The sequence below is a fragment of the Balaenoptera borealis genome (assembly GCF_965194805.1).
Source record: "Balaenoptera borealis genome assembly, chromosome: 19".
Classification (NCBI taxonomy): domain Eukaryota; kingdom Metazoa; phylum Chordata; class Mammalia; order Artiodactyla; family Balaenopteridae; genus Balaenoptera; species Balaenoptera borealis.
The window spans coordinates 333,118-345,566 of NC_138878.1; the positions used below are offsets into that span (position 1 = coordinate 333,118).

Genomic DNA, 12,449 nt, shown 5'->3' on the forward strand with positions numbered 1-12,449 from the left:
GGCGATCACCTTGGGCCCCGCGTGTGCAGACCATCCTGCCCGCCTCGCCTCCCCCCCGTCGGTCTCTCTTGGGGGCACGGAAGCCACACGGTGCCCTGGCTCTCGTCAGCGTCGTGCGTAAGTGCTCCCCGCCCACTGCAGGGGAGCGGCGTCGACGCCAAAGATGGGCTCCCGCTGTTTAAAAATGCACACGTGACTAGAGCTTGACCTGAGGCTCTGTTCGTTTGTGTGCAACTTTAAAAGGTAACTGGGGAAGCAGCAGAAATGAGATGAGATTTTCTTTAAGTTCGTTCTAAAGGCTGTTTCCCTTCGCGCCTTGAGAACGGCCTGTGAAAGCAGCCAGGTGAGGACACGGCGGGACAGCACCTGGCCCGCCCGCCTGGGCCCATGGGGTTTGCGCCACAGCTGGCGGGCATGGGGGTGGACGCGAAGCTGCACGGAGCCAGCCCTCCGTGGGCCATGGCGGTGCCATCCTCCCGTGTGTCCTTACGTGGTGGAGCCTCCAGCAGCTGCCCGCCCTGTCCTGCACGTGCCTTCCTCACTGGCCTCTACCGTTTTGCAGAGAAACTTCTCCCACGACGGCGCCCTGACCCACGACATCACGGCCCACTTCTTCAGGGTAATTTCCTTTCCCTCTGCCCCTCCAGCATCGCTGCTCAGACCCCAGGGCTGGGCCCTTGCGTGCGTGGCAGCTCCTGGGGCCTGGGTCCACGTGCAAACCCTGTGTGCGGGCGTGTCTCCTCCCGCAGGGGCTCCTCAACGCCTGTTCACGAAGCAGAGACCCCTCCCTGGCAGCCGACCTGACCCTGACTGCCTGCCAGACCCAGTGCCCCTTGCTTCTGACCTCTGCTCTGGTAGGCTCCCCGTCTTCTCAGGGGTGTTCCTGGACCTGGTGCAGCCGGGGGTCTGCCTAGGGCTTCCTGCCAGTGTGATTCAGGGGAAGATGCACCAGGAGCAGTGGGGACAGACCACAGGAGTTGTGGTGGGGCTCCTCAGGAGTCTGTCTGTGCCCAGAGCCGTTCACGCTCCTCCTCCTTGCTCTGTGTTGACTGGAGCTGAGCGGGGACTGCTGCTCTGCTGGCCCGGCTGCCGCCCCAGCCCGTGCTGGCCCGGCCTTCTCATGACGATCCGTGGGTGGGGCTCCCACGCGGGCTTTCTCACCCCTTCTCGGTTTTGTCAGGAGGGAGGACGCTGCGCGTCCCCTGCTGAGCTCCCTGGGCGGCAGCGGCCTCTGGCTCACGGCTCTGCAGCTCAGCAGGGGCGTCCAAGGACCGGGCCCTCCTCTGTCCACATCCCGTGTCCTCCACGGATGAGGATGAGCGTGCCTCACGGAGCTGCTTTGGGCCTTAAATGAGACGCTGTCCTCGCGGTTATGAAGCACTTGATGAGCGGGAGACAGGCCCTGGGGGTGTCGGCCTGCGGGCAGACATTGCCCGCACAGATCGCCAGTGTCAGCCGAGGCTTCCCGATCTTCTTGGTGAGGGGGGGAACTGACCTGTCGGTGCCCGTTCTCTCCCGTGAGCTGTGGTGGCCGCACCTGGAGCCCGAGCTTCACCACCGGTGGAGGAGATGCTCCCAGAGCCCGCTGCCTACAGAGCTGCGGAGGCTGCAGGAGGCCCAGCACTTTGCCGCGAGGTGAGTGCGGGCAGCGGGACCCACTCTAGGTTATGTGCATGGTGTCTCGGGAGCTGGAGGGGGCCCTGGGGAGGCTCTGTGAGGCCCACGTGTGGAAGGGGGAAGCAGAGCCAAGCGGACACGTTCCCATCAGACTGGCGTCCGGGGTCCACCTGCCCGTCTCCTCTCACATCCGAGTGGGTGCTGTCCTCGGAGGTCACAGCAGGGGTTGCTGGCCCCATCCAGCCTCCCTACATCTTCCTTTGTGACCCGTTTTTATCCGAGGCACCTGTGTCCCCCCACAAGGGTCAGGGATGCTCGAAATCTCAGAAAACGAGAAAAGCAAGTCTGCCCACTGAGTCTAATTCTGCAAGAGCAGAGAACTTTTTTAAATCACTGCATTATATTCCATTTTTAACTTTTGGCCCAGTTTTAACCTGCTGGAGAACCAGGAACATCACACTGCAGTCGGAGCGGGGGCTGAGCGGAAGGCGGGTGCAGACTCTGGGGGGAGGACTCCTTGCAAAGCTGAGGCTGCCGGGACCAGGCGCCCCCGCCAGGCACACCACTTCCTGTGTCCGGGGCAGAGGGGCATGTTGACAGCCAAGGGCCAGCCTGTGGAGACCGGTTGTGGGGCCGGGGGGGTGTGCTTTGGGTTCTGGCTGTGACGGGCTGGGGGCTCTTGTGGTGACACACACCTCCGTCTGTGGCAGCGTCCTCTCCCCCCTCGTGGCACCCCCCGCTCCTAGCCCGGCCTGGCTCTGTGCGGCCGCCCTGCACTTCGTGATTCGACGGGCCGGGAAGGAGAGCATCCGACAGGAGCTGGGGCAGCTGGACAGCCAAGGAGAGGAGGTAAGAATGAGATCCTTTCCCTGCGTGTCCTTTTCCAGCAGCCTCACTGGTTCTCAGGGTTCTGACCACACTGTGCTTTTCAAGGACAGACAAGAGTTTGGGGTGCTTATAACTTTATTTGGAAGCAAAAACTTACTGGGTTTGTAGGTTTAGTAAGGCTTAGATTCTCAGGTTTGCTGATAAAAAGGGTACTTTACATTTCATCCTCAAGTGCTTTTATTTGGCCTGTTTATCAACGCAACCCCGGGGTGGGGGGTTAGGGCTGGCTGTCAGCTGTCCAGCGGGACCTTCCGTTTCATAGCCTCGAGGCACCCGCACCCCAGTTAGCTGCTGGCAGAGACCAAGGGTGTACAGAGGGCTGCTCGGATGGCAGGCTGGTGGCCCCACTGGGAGCTGTGGGACCCCCCGGGGCCCCCTACCCAGAGCTGTGGAGTGCTCCCCTGTGTCTCCTCCAGCTGAACCCCTGGTTCTATGAAAGCCAGGGTCCCCCAGTAGCTCAGGCCGTACACACCTGCCTGAGAACAGTTGCTGAGCTGTGAGTTTTTAGTGATTATAATTTAAAGTAAGAAACTACCAGGGAGAGTCTATTTTTAAGAGTTTTCAGGTTGTTTTTGCTGGAAGGATTTTAGTGGCTCCAGAGCCTCCAGGCCACTGTCACCTCCACACACTCTGGCCTGGGGGATCAGCAGAGACAGGTCCCCAAGCAGTAATAGTTTATAACCCATTAAATTCTCTCTGTAAGAGTGACTGGAAAATTTTCTTTCTCTGGAGATCCACTTACGAGAGATTTATAACCTAGGCCTGTAAATGTTCAATTAATGAGGAATGTGTTCTTTCCTCGTTTATTAAGGGAACAGAGCACAGGTAGTTTAATGTTGCGAGTGGACCTGTTTTTATTTGCAGCTGTTGGTTTTCCTGTTTTTTTTTTCCTTGATGGGCCTGCTCTCTTCACATCTGACCCCGCAGGTAGGTCAGACCCTCTGCCGCCATAGGCAGGGCGGCGAGCAGCTGGCACGACCCCCCAGGGCACTTGAAACCATGGGTCCCCATCTCCCCCGAGACCTCCTGAGTTAGGGTCTCGTGGCGGGGCGGGGGGGACACCTGGGACCTTTGTGTCGAAGGCTTTCTCAGGAGAGAAAACCCCAGGCCGTTGGCCTGCCTCTTGGTGTCTTACGTCCAGAGGCCCCAGGTGGACACCTCTTCCTTGCACACTTGTCACCTTAGGGTCCTTCTCCCTCTTCTTCTGTGGGTAACAGGCCATTGGCTCCCTGAAGGCCCTGGACGTCTGTGCCGAGGTCCTGGGGTGTCTGCAGAGGAAGAGGATTTCCTGGCTGCCGCTCTTTCAGTTGACGGAAGCGGGTGAGAAATCCGGAGACCGGCCGGCCGGCCGGCCGGCCTGTGTCTATCCTGGTTCCCAGCCCTCTGCAGGGAGCACAGGGGGGCGGCAGGGTCAGACTGCAGCCTCGTTCTTTAGTCCTTCTCTTCAGAAGCAACTTTCAGATGGTTAAACATGAGCCTCTCCTTGGGGCTCACTTTGAAAACTCATTTTTGCAAGTTTTTGTTCTTGGTAAGTATATAGACTCATTTAAGCAAAATAATTTAGTGGAGTATCGAGGATCCCAGGGACCCCGGCCCCCAAGCTCTACTCTGCAGCATGAGGACATCACCCCTGCGTCACCAGGCACACGACGCCCGTGAAGACCCTGACCCTGCAGGGAGGCACCCGCGCTGCTGACGGAGCCCTCTGTGTTGCAGATGCCGGCCTGGGGCGCACCCTCCTCCGCCTGGCCCCTGACCACCAGGTCAGGCTGCTGCCGGTCGCCTTCTACAGGTAACCCCCGGGGCCTGCTGGTCAGGGGAGGGGCGGCGGGGCTCCCTCGAGATGGGAAAGGCTGCTCCTCTGCTGCCTGCACCAGCCTCAGTGAGGTCTGTGAGGTCCGGGTCACCTGACGTCCGTCTCTGCCTTCAGCCTCCTGTCCTACTTTGACAAGGACGCCCTCCTCCAGGAAGATGCCTTCCTGCACGTTGCTGTTAACATGTACCTGAAGCTCGTGGGCCTCTTCGTGGCTGGGGAGACTGGTGCAGTCTGGACTCCGGCCCACGGTGGGGAGCGCCAGGCCCAGGCAGGTGCAGGGCCAGGCCTGTCTCCAGATGGACCCGGGCGGCCAGCTCTTGGGGGCCTGCGGCCTGGGCAGCCCCTCCTGGCGCAGCGCGCAGCTGTGGGCACCCTGACCGCGGCTCTGCCTGTCTTCTCTCCAGGGCGACCCCGTAAGCCTGATAACAAATGCTCGTCTTTTTCTGCTGCAGTCGATACCTCGGTGCCCAAAAAGGAGCTTCTCAGACGTGGCAGAGGTAACGCCCAGATGCTCACCTTGCTGTCTGTCTTTAAGTCCCCATCACTGTTCACTGTGAGGGTGCTGAACACCTTCGGGAAAACGAGCATGCGGCGTCCAGCACTTGGCATCTCCTCGGGCCCTGGGTGTGTGTTTGGGGGCCGTGGGGCAGCACGGGCCCAGCACACGGGCTTTCTTGCAGCTGCTGGGCGCGAGTGCGGACTGTGACCCGGAAGTGCGTGCCGCCCTCCTCAGCAGGCAGCAGGCCGTGCTGGACCCTGACCTCTGCCAGGAGCCCCGTCTCTTCTGACAGGATCTGCGCAGGGCATAGCCCAGCTCCTCGGTAAATAATTTATTACAAGCGTAACGTGGAGCTCTCGTTGCCCTGAAATGTGGGTTACAAACCTCGACTGCATCAGCGGGGAAGAGGAATCAATTCTTTGAAGTCTGCCTCTGGCCCCAAGTCACTCTGTTTACAGGAGAAGAAACTGCCGGTCCCGGAGCAGAAGCCACAAGGCCCCGTGAGCTGTGTGCTGAGCCCCTGCCACCCAGCATGCGGGGCGGGGGCTCGTTGGGGTGCAGAGCTGTGCCGTCAGGCCTGAACCCCCGTCACTGCTGAGCTGTGCTGAGCTCAGGGGCGGGCGTGCCCTCAGGTGGGCTCAGCCTTCACGGCCTGCCCCGCCGCGGGCCCAGGCGGGGGCTCCGGGGCCTTGTCCGGGGTCTGCGTCAGGGGGTGCACCATGGACATGTGCACGTTGAGGTTGTGAGCCTTTTCGAACCGCCGGCCGCACTGGTCGCAGGCGAAGTCCAGCTCCGTCTCGGCCTTGTGCTTGGTCATGTGGTACTTCAGGGATGCCCGCTGCCGGCACTGGAACCCGCAGACTTCGCACCTGGGGGCCAGGGGCAGGTGAGCCAGGGCACCGCTGGTGGGAGAAACCCCCCGCCCCCCACACTTACTGCAGGGGCTTGGCTCCTGAGTGGCGCATCTGGTGAACCAGGAGGTGCTTCCGCTGCTTGAAGGTCTGCCCACACTCGTCACAGATATAGTTCCGCACCTCTGGGGACCAGAGAGGCAGTGACCACAGGCCCTGACACCCTCCCCTCGGTGCCCGAGTGCCTTACAGGTGACACAGCTCTGATACAGAGCCCTCCGTGCCGCCTGAAATTGTCACCTGGCTGCGGCTTCCTCTCCAACTACTGTGTACATTTCATCTGGAGCCTGTTTTTTGCCCTTTAGGCCGATTTCCTTGAGCACAAATTTTTAGAGGAAGCCAAATCAGTAAGGTTTCATAGATGACTGATCACAGTTGCTGCTACTCTTAAGACCCACCGCCACGCTGGGCCCACTGCGGGGTACCCACTGCAAAGGCAATCTTAACGCTCCTGAACAGAACTTGAACCGCCACGCCCACACCAGTGGTCCCACTGCGGGCCGTGCCAGCGGGGCAGCTGCCACGCGCTTCCCGCCCCGCGTCACTGCACGTCCCGCTGCTCATCTACCAGTACCTGAACCAGCCTCCCAGGCAGGCTCCTCCCTCACTAGGGGCAGCCGTCCCGACAGCACCCGATCTAGCCTCTTCTGTGTTAAAACCAAAAACTGCTTGTGGTCACGACCACTGGCATCCAGACTGAGAACAGCTTGACCCAACCCAAGAGAATTACTGTGTTCGTTAGAAGACACAGACAAGAACACTTGGAGCAAAAAACACAGGAAAACTGTTTCGCTGTGGAAACAACAAGTAAATGTGCGCCGACAATTAAACTGTCAAATCTGAGTGAAGTAAATCATTTTTACAAAGTTCGAAACAAAAAACTCTCTCTCAGGGATAGACACAGGTAACAAATCTATCTAGAAGGGGGTGTGGTTTGGGAGAGCTGCCTTCTGCGCAGAAGCAGCGGCGACGTGCACCAGGCACGAACGATTCCAAGGTATGAACGCGTGTTGAGAGAGAGAAGGGGGCGGTGATGACCAGGGCACTGTCTTCACTGTGCTTCCTCCCCCAGTTTCTACACTGGATGTGGGTCACTTTTATAATCCAAAAACCACACGTTATTTTCTTAGTAATGATTTAAAAAAACATGACAAACCCACAGAGAGGTACCAGGATTCTTTGGCGCCAGTTTCCCAGGAGGCAGCCCTGTCCATGGGGGTGGGTGGGGAGACGCACCTGTGTGGATGAGCTTGACGTGGCGCTGCAGGTAGCGGTCGATCATGAACACCTTGTTGCAGCCGGGGTGCGGGCAGGGCCTCTCCCGGACCTCCTCGTGGTGCTCCTTGATGTGCTTCTACAGGAGGGACCGGGGACCTGAGTGCCTCGGCCTGGCCGACACCCCTGGTCACAGCACGTGCCTCCTCCCACAGGCCCTGCTCAGCACCCTCCTCTCCCCAGAGGAACAGATCCCAGCACTGCGGGCCTGTCCGGCTTCCCCCACTTCCCCACAGGCCGGGGCCCTCACCTTCATGCCGTCAGCCCCACGATACACGGCCGTGCAGCCCTGGTGAGGACACTTGTAGATGGTGGGCAGCTCCTCCCTGCAACGCAGAGCACACGTGGAGCCGTGGCCCCGACGGGCTGCACGGCCCCAACGGGCTGCACAGCCCCGGCCCCTCACCTCTCACAGCGCGGCTTGCCCTTCCAGCCCGGCTTGGGCCCAGGTTTCTTTCGAATTTTTGGTTCTTCTGACTTCTTGGCTTCTTTGCTTTCACTCTTCTTACCAGAGACCCTGGGGGAAAAAGAGGACACCAGTCGGTGATGTTTCTGATTGTTTGCATATGCGCTGCTCGTTGTTCTTCAAACAGGAGGTGGGTCTCCTCGGGCCTCCAGGGCTAACCTGCTTCAGTCCCCGTGCTGACTGGCTGGCCCTCAAATTGACCCTTGGCCACCAAAGCTAGAACAGCTCTTCAGGGAGGTGGAGGCCCTGCACTGCCCCCTCGGGACACAGCAGTGGGCCTTCATGACAGCTTTCACTCCCTGTCTGAAACATCAACACCATAATTTTAGAGACAGCATGGAAAATGGTGGGGCAGGGGAGACTCGGGGGTCAGTCCCTCAACAAAACAATCGTTAAGCTAGAAAAAAGGTCAGGATCCACTCTTCTGGAACCTGCTGGGAGACTCACGGCAACCAGGAGAGAGCTCTGTGCCCACTGCCGTCCCCCACTCCGCAGCCCCTGGGCAGTGAGGACCTTGTCCTCCACACGTGTGGGGTCGTGCATTTCAGCCAGTCTCGCAGGCCCCAGAGGACCAGGCCAGACACAGCAACTTCCCCCACTGTGGTGTCCTTCAAAGACTTAAAGATACATGCACACTTCTCTTTCTAGATCCAGGAGTTTAAGGAAATCTGTCAGGAATAGAAGGAAACTTCTAGGGCCATAGCGACAAGCCCACAGCTGACACCATGCTTGGTGGTCAAAGACTGAAAGCTTTTCCTCTGAGATCAGGAACAAGACAAAGATGCTCATTTTCACCACTTTTCAACAGAACACTGGAAGTCCTAGCCACAGCAATTAGGCAAAAAAAAAAAAAAGGGATCTAAATTAGAAAGGAAAGAAAATTACCTCTTCACGATGTCATGATCTTATATGTAGAAAACCCTAAAGAACCCACACAGAAAAATAAATTCAGCAACATTGCGGGGTAGAAAATCAACACACAAAAACCAGTTCTATCTCTATACACTAACAATGAACAGTCCAAAAAGGAAATTAAGAAAACAATTCATTTTTAATAGCATCAAAAGGAATAAGACACTTAGGAATAAACTTAACCAAGGTGAAAGACTTGTACTCTGAAAACTGCAAAATGCTGCTGAAAGAAGTTAAAGACCTAAATAAGTAGATATCTCATACCCATGGATTGTAAAGATGGCAGTAATCCCCCAAAGCAATCTATACGTTCAATCCCTATCAAAATCCCAATGGTGTTTTTTTACCAAAAAAAACCCCCAAATATTCACATAGAATTTCAAGATACACTGAATAACCACACAATTTTGAAAGACAACAAAGCTGGAGAGTTCAAACTTCCTGATTCCAAAATTTACTACAAAGCTACAATAATCAAAACTGTGTGGTATGGGCAAAAAGACAGACATACAGACCAACTGAATAATTGAGAGACCAGAATAAACCCTTGCAAGTACAACCAACTGATTTGACAAAGGTGCCAAGACCACTCACTGGGGAAAGGACAGTCTTTTCAACAAAAGGTGCTGGGACAACCGAATACCAACGTACAAAAGAATGGAGCTGGATCCCTACCCCACACCCTACGTAGAAATTAACTCAAATGGATCAAAGATCTAAAACTAAAATTCTTAGGGGTAAATCTTCTATGACCTTAGATTTGGGAATGGTTTCTCTTAAATATGACACCAAAAGCACAGCCAACAAAAGTAAAAACAGGTAAATTGGACTTCAAAATAATTTTTTGTGCACCAAAGGGCACTATGAAGAGAGGGAGAAAATATACAACTCAATGGCAAAAAAGCAAACAACTCAATTAAAAAGTGCGCAAAGGACGTGAATAGACATTTCTCCAAAGAAGATACAAGTATGTGAAAAGATGCTCTACATCACTCATCACTAGGGAAATGCCAATCAAAATGACAATGAGATACCACTTCACACCCATTAGGATGACTATTAAAACACAAACACACACCCAGAAAATAACAAATATTGGTGAGGATGTGTAGAAATCGGAACCCCTGTACACTGTTAGTAGGAAATGTAGAATGTGCAGCTGCTGTAGAAAACTGTGGCAGTTCCCCAAAAAGTTAAGGAAGTACCATATGACCCAAAGAATTGAAAACAGGGTCTCAAACAGATACTTGTTACAACAGCCTTTATACCATGATTCACAATAGCCAAAAAAGTATAAACAACCAAAATTTGACAGATGAATGGATCAACAAAACATGGTCCATCCATACGATAGAATTTTTTTTTTTGGCCACATCGTGCAACATGCGGGATCTTAGTTCCCTGGCCAGGGATCAAACCCATGCCCACTGCAGTGGAAGAGTGGAGTCTTAACCACGAGACTGCCAGGGAAGTCCCTTTACAATAGAATATTACTCAAGTCATAGAAAGGAATCAAACTGACACATTACAACATGGATGAATTTCAAAAACATTATTCTAAGTGGAAGAAGCCCGTAGCAAAAGGACACATAACATGTTATTGCACTTGTATGAAGTCCCCAGAATGGATACCTAGATTAGGAGTTGCCAAGGCCTGTGGGGAGGAGAGGGGAGGTCGTTGCTTCATGGGGACAGAGTTTCTGTTTGGGACAGTAAAAATTTGGAAATAGTGGTGATAGTTGCATAACATCGTGAGAGCACTTAAATGCTACTGAGTTGTACGCTTTAAAAACTGGTGAAACAGTAAATTTTCTTATGTATATTTTACCACAATTAAAAACAAACAGCTGCCCTCCTCTTTAAACAGTGTATTAACAAGAACCTTCTCGACAACTGTACAGGCTGCTTCTCCTTTTGTCTAATAACTGCTCTTCCGGCCTGGCCTCCACCCTCCTCCTCTGCTGTGTGGCTTGGACACCCAGTCAGAGCTGAACCGTAGCCAGTGCTTGCACAGGATTACGCGTTTCTTGAGAGCAGGAGGCTTCAGAGAGCCCACGGGTGTCTCAGGTGAGTCCTTGAAGGACGAGGTGTTGAGGTCCCTGCAGACGCAGGAGGACCGTGCCCACAGCGCCCAACGCGGGGCTGCCGGCGCCCTTCCTTCCCATCGCCGCTCAGGCTCCTTCTCTCCCGCTCCCTGCTGGAGCCCTGGCCCCTGCCGCCCGGCTGCGGACCCCGACAGGCACGTCTGCTGCAAGGTCACATGGACCACGGCTGCTCAGAGGCCCCATCCTAGGACGTCAGCTGGCACTCACATCATGGCACCTGAGGCACCAAGTGGCCGTCAGGGCTGAGCCCAGAGCTTCCGCCAGCCCACTGCCGCCCAGTCCCACCTCCCACAGGCCTCTGAACACATACCTTGTGTGTCCTGTCTTACAGCATGTGTCTGTGTGCCCTCCCAGGGGCCTCCTGGAAACCCAGGGACACCGGTGTCCTTGTCCTTGTCCCCACACCAGTGGCCCCAGGCCTGCTGGGCAGCAGGACATAAGAGGTGGTTCAGGGAGTTCAGGGTCGGGAGCGGGGGCTCCTGCCACGGCCCCGGGCGGCAGAGAGATGTGGTCTCCCCAGCCTAGCCCACCTGACGCCCCCTCTTGGCCCCAGGCAGCGTCTGTCCACTCAGGCCTGCTCGAGGGCTCGTGACTCAGCCAGCCCCGCACCCTGACTGGGATCTCCTGAGCCGCCTCGTCTCCTGTCTCTCTACCCACAGCCCACATGGGAACTTAAAGGAGAAAAGGAAGTCATTCTTGCTTCTCTGTTTTGTTTTGTGCTTTCCTGGCTGATGGTGTGGTGCTCCCGTGATTTTGTTCCATGTCAGAGGCCCAGGCTGGGCATCTACTAACTGGAGGTGTTTGGGGTGTTCCTGGGCACACAAGTGAAAATCGGCCTTCTCTGCCACAAGCCGGTGTTCTAATGGAGAGAGGACACAAGGCCCTGCTGGGGGCAGGCTGCCTCAACGAGGAAGTGGCGCGGGAATCGGTGCCAAAGGCGGACCCGAGAGCAGATGATGAGCCGGCAAAGTGGGGCCGACAGCAGACGCGGGTGGGTGGCGGGGTCACATCCACAGGGCTCCTCGCACAGCTGGCTGCTGTCCCCCTGGGTGATGCCAGGCCAGGTCCCTGCGCTGAACTGGGCAGGTCCTCCCGGGTCACCCAGAAGCCACACTGTGCTGAGCTGGGGAGGTCAGGCCATCAGAGAAGCAGAAAGCATGTGCTGAGCAAGGCAGACAGGGGCGGCGAGCTTCCGTCCAGTCCCCGCTGCCCCCCCGGGCAGACGCACGTCTCCAGGTCACCCACTGGACACCTCCCACACCCCGCGAGATTACAGCACCACTGTCCCCCTTACTTCTTTTCCGGGTAGGGCTCAAAGGACTCGTCTGAGGACTGGGTATTCTGCTTCTTGTCATTTTCGTCTTCACTCAGGAAGTCTCTAGGAAAGAAGAGAGAACCTTTAGCGAAGCTCTGGGGCCGGTGACGGAGCCAGTGAACCTTCCTGTCTAAAGACACCATGTGGATCCCCACACTGCACGTCTTAGTTCTCCTCAAAAGGCCTAAAATTCCCAAGTCTCCAGCCCCATCTCCTAACAGAAAGGGCACGCCAGCCAGGGTCACAAGCTGACGATCCCCTGTAAGCCACACTTCTCATCATGACACCAGGACCCCGAACTCCCAAAGAGCCTCTCTACCGGGGCCCGAGGCAGGGTGTGAAGACCCTCACAAGAGGTGGGCTTCTCAGGAAGTGGGCTTTTAGAATGTCACCTCACCCCCGTAACTGTGAGCACCTGCCCAGATGAGAGGTCAGCTGTCAGTCATCTCAAAGGTCACAAAGGCCAAAAAAACATCTGTGCGTCTGTAACCTTTACCCTGAAGTGTGAGTCACTACACAGGCTCTGCTGGGCAGCGGACAGAGCCCAGCTGCCACACTCCCCACGGAGAAAGGCCCAAGGCTGGCTGGTGGCTACGGAACAGCCACGGCCTCCTGACCCCGGGGGAGTTTGTGGCGCACACGTTG

General features: G+C 56.2%; 2 protein-coding genes and 1 long non-coding RNA gene across 17 annotated transcripts in view; 2 read left to right on the forward strand and 1 right to left on the reverse strand.

The window, feature by feature from the left end:
- Positions 1-5,415, forward strand: part of FANCA (FA complementation group A) — a 49,147-nt gene extending 43,732 nt beyond the window's left edge. For 4 of the 9 annotated variants that reach the window (XM_082369484.1, XM_082369485.1, XM_082369488.1 and 1 more), the window contains 10 exons: positions 563-619; positions 750-854; positions 1,523-1,635; positions 2,328-2,466; positions 3,370-3,432; positions 3,723-3,825; positions 4,222-4,297; positions 4,436-4,589; positions 4,726-4,818; positions 5,002-5,140. In XM_082369484.1, coding sequence (XP_082225610.1) covers positions 563-619; positions 750-854; positions 1,523-1,635; positions 2,328-2,466; positions 3,370-3,432; positions 3,723-3,825; positions 4,222-4,297; positions 4,436-4,589; positions 4,726-4,818; positions 5,002-5,109 — 1,011 coding nt within the window. In that variant the 3' untranslated portion in view covers positions 5,110-5,140. Of the gene's footprint in view, positions 1-562; positions 620-749; positions 855-1,180; positions 1,483-1,522; positions 1,636-2,327; positions 2,467-3,369; positions 3,433-3,722; positions 3,826-4,221; positions 4,298-4,435; positions 5,143-5,278 lie in introns of those variants that run through there. The other 5 variants (XM_082369483.1, XM_082369482.1, XM_082369486.1 and 2 more) reach the window with 3 other exon arrangements.
- ZNF276 (zinc finger protein 276) overlaps positions 1-12,449 on the reverse strand; it is a 41,718-nt gene that overhangs the window by 21,031 nt on the left and 8,238 nt on the right. For 2 of the 7 annotated variants that reach the window (XM_082369524.1, XM_082369521.1), the window contains exons 6-11: positions 11,784-11,867; positions 7,413-7,523; positions 7,257-7,332; positions 6,968-7,085; positions 5,757-5,856; positions 5,137-5,689 (exon numbers count right to left, since the gene is read on the reverse strand). In XM_082369524.1, coding sequence (XP_082225650.1) covers positions 5,449-5,689; positions 5,757-5,856; positions 6,968-7,085; positions 7,257-7,332; positions 7,413-7,523; positions 11,784-11,867 — 730 coding nt within the window. In that variant the 3' untranslated portion in view covers positions 5,137-5,448. Of the gene's footprint in view, positions 1-5,136; positions 5,690-5,756; positions 5,857-6,613; positions 6,826-6,967; positions 7,086-7,256; positions 7,333-7,412; positions 7,524-11,783; positions 11,868-12,449 lie in introns of those variants that run through there. The other 5 variants (XM_082369525.1, XM_082369527.1, XM_082369526.1 and 2 more) reach the window with 4 other exon arrangements.
- LOC309617358 lies at positions 5,568-6,574 on the forward strand. The gene is made up of 2 exons (XR_014237949.1): positions 5,568-5,706; positions 6,037-6,574. It is a non-coding gene; the product is annotated as an uncharacterized lncRNA (long non-coding RNA).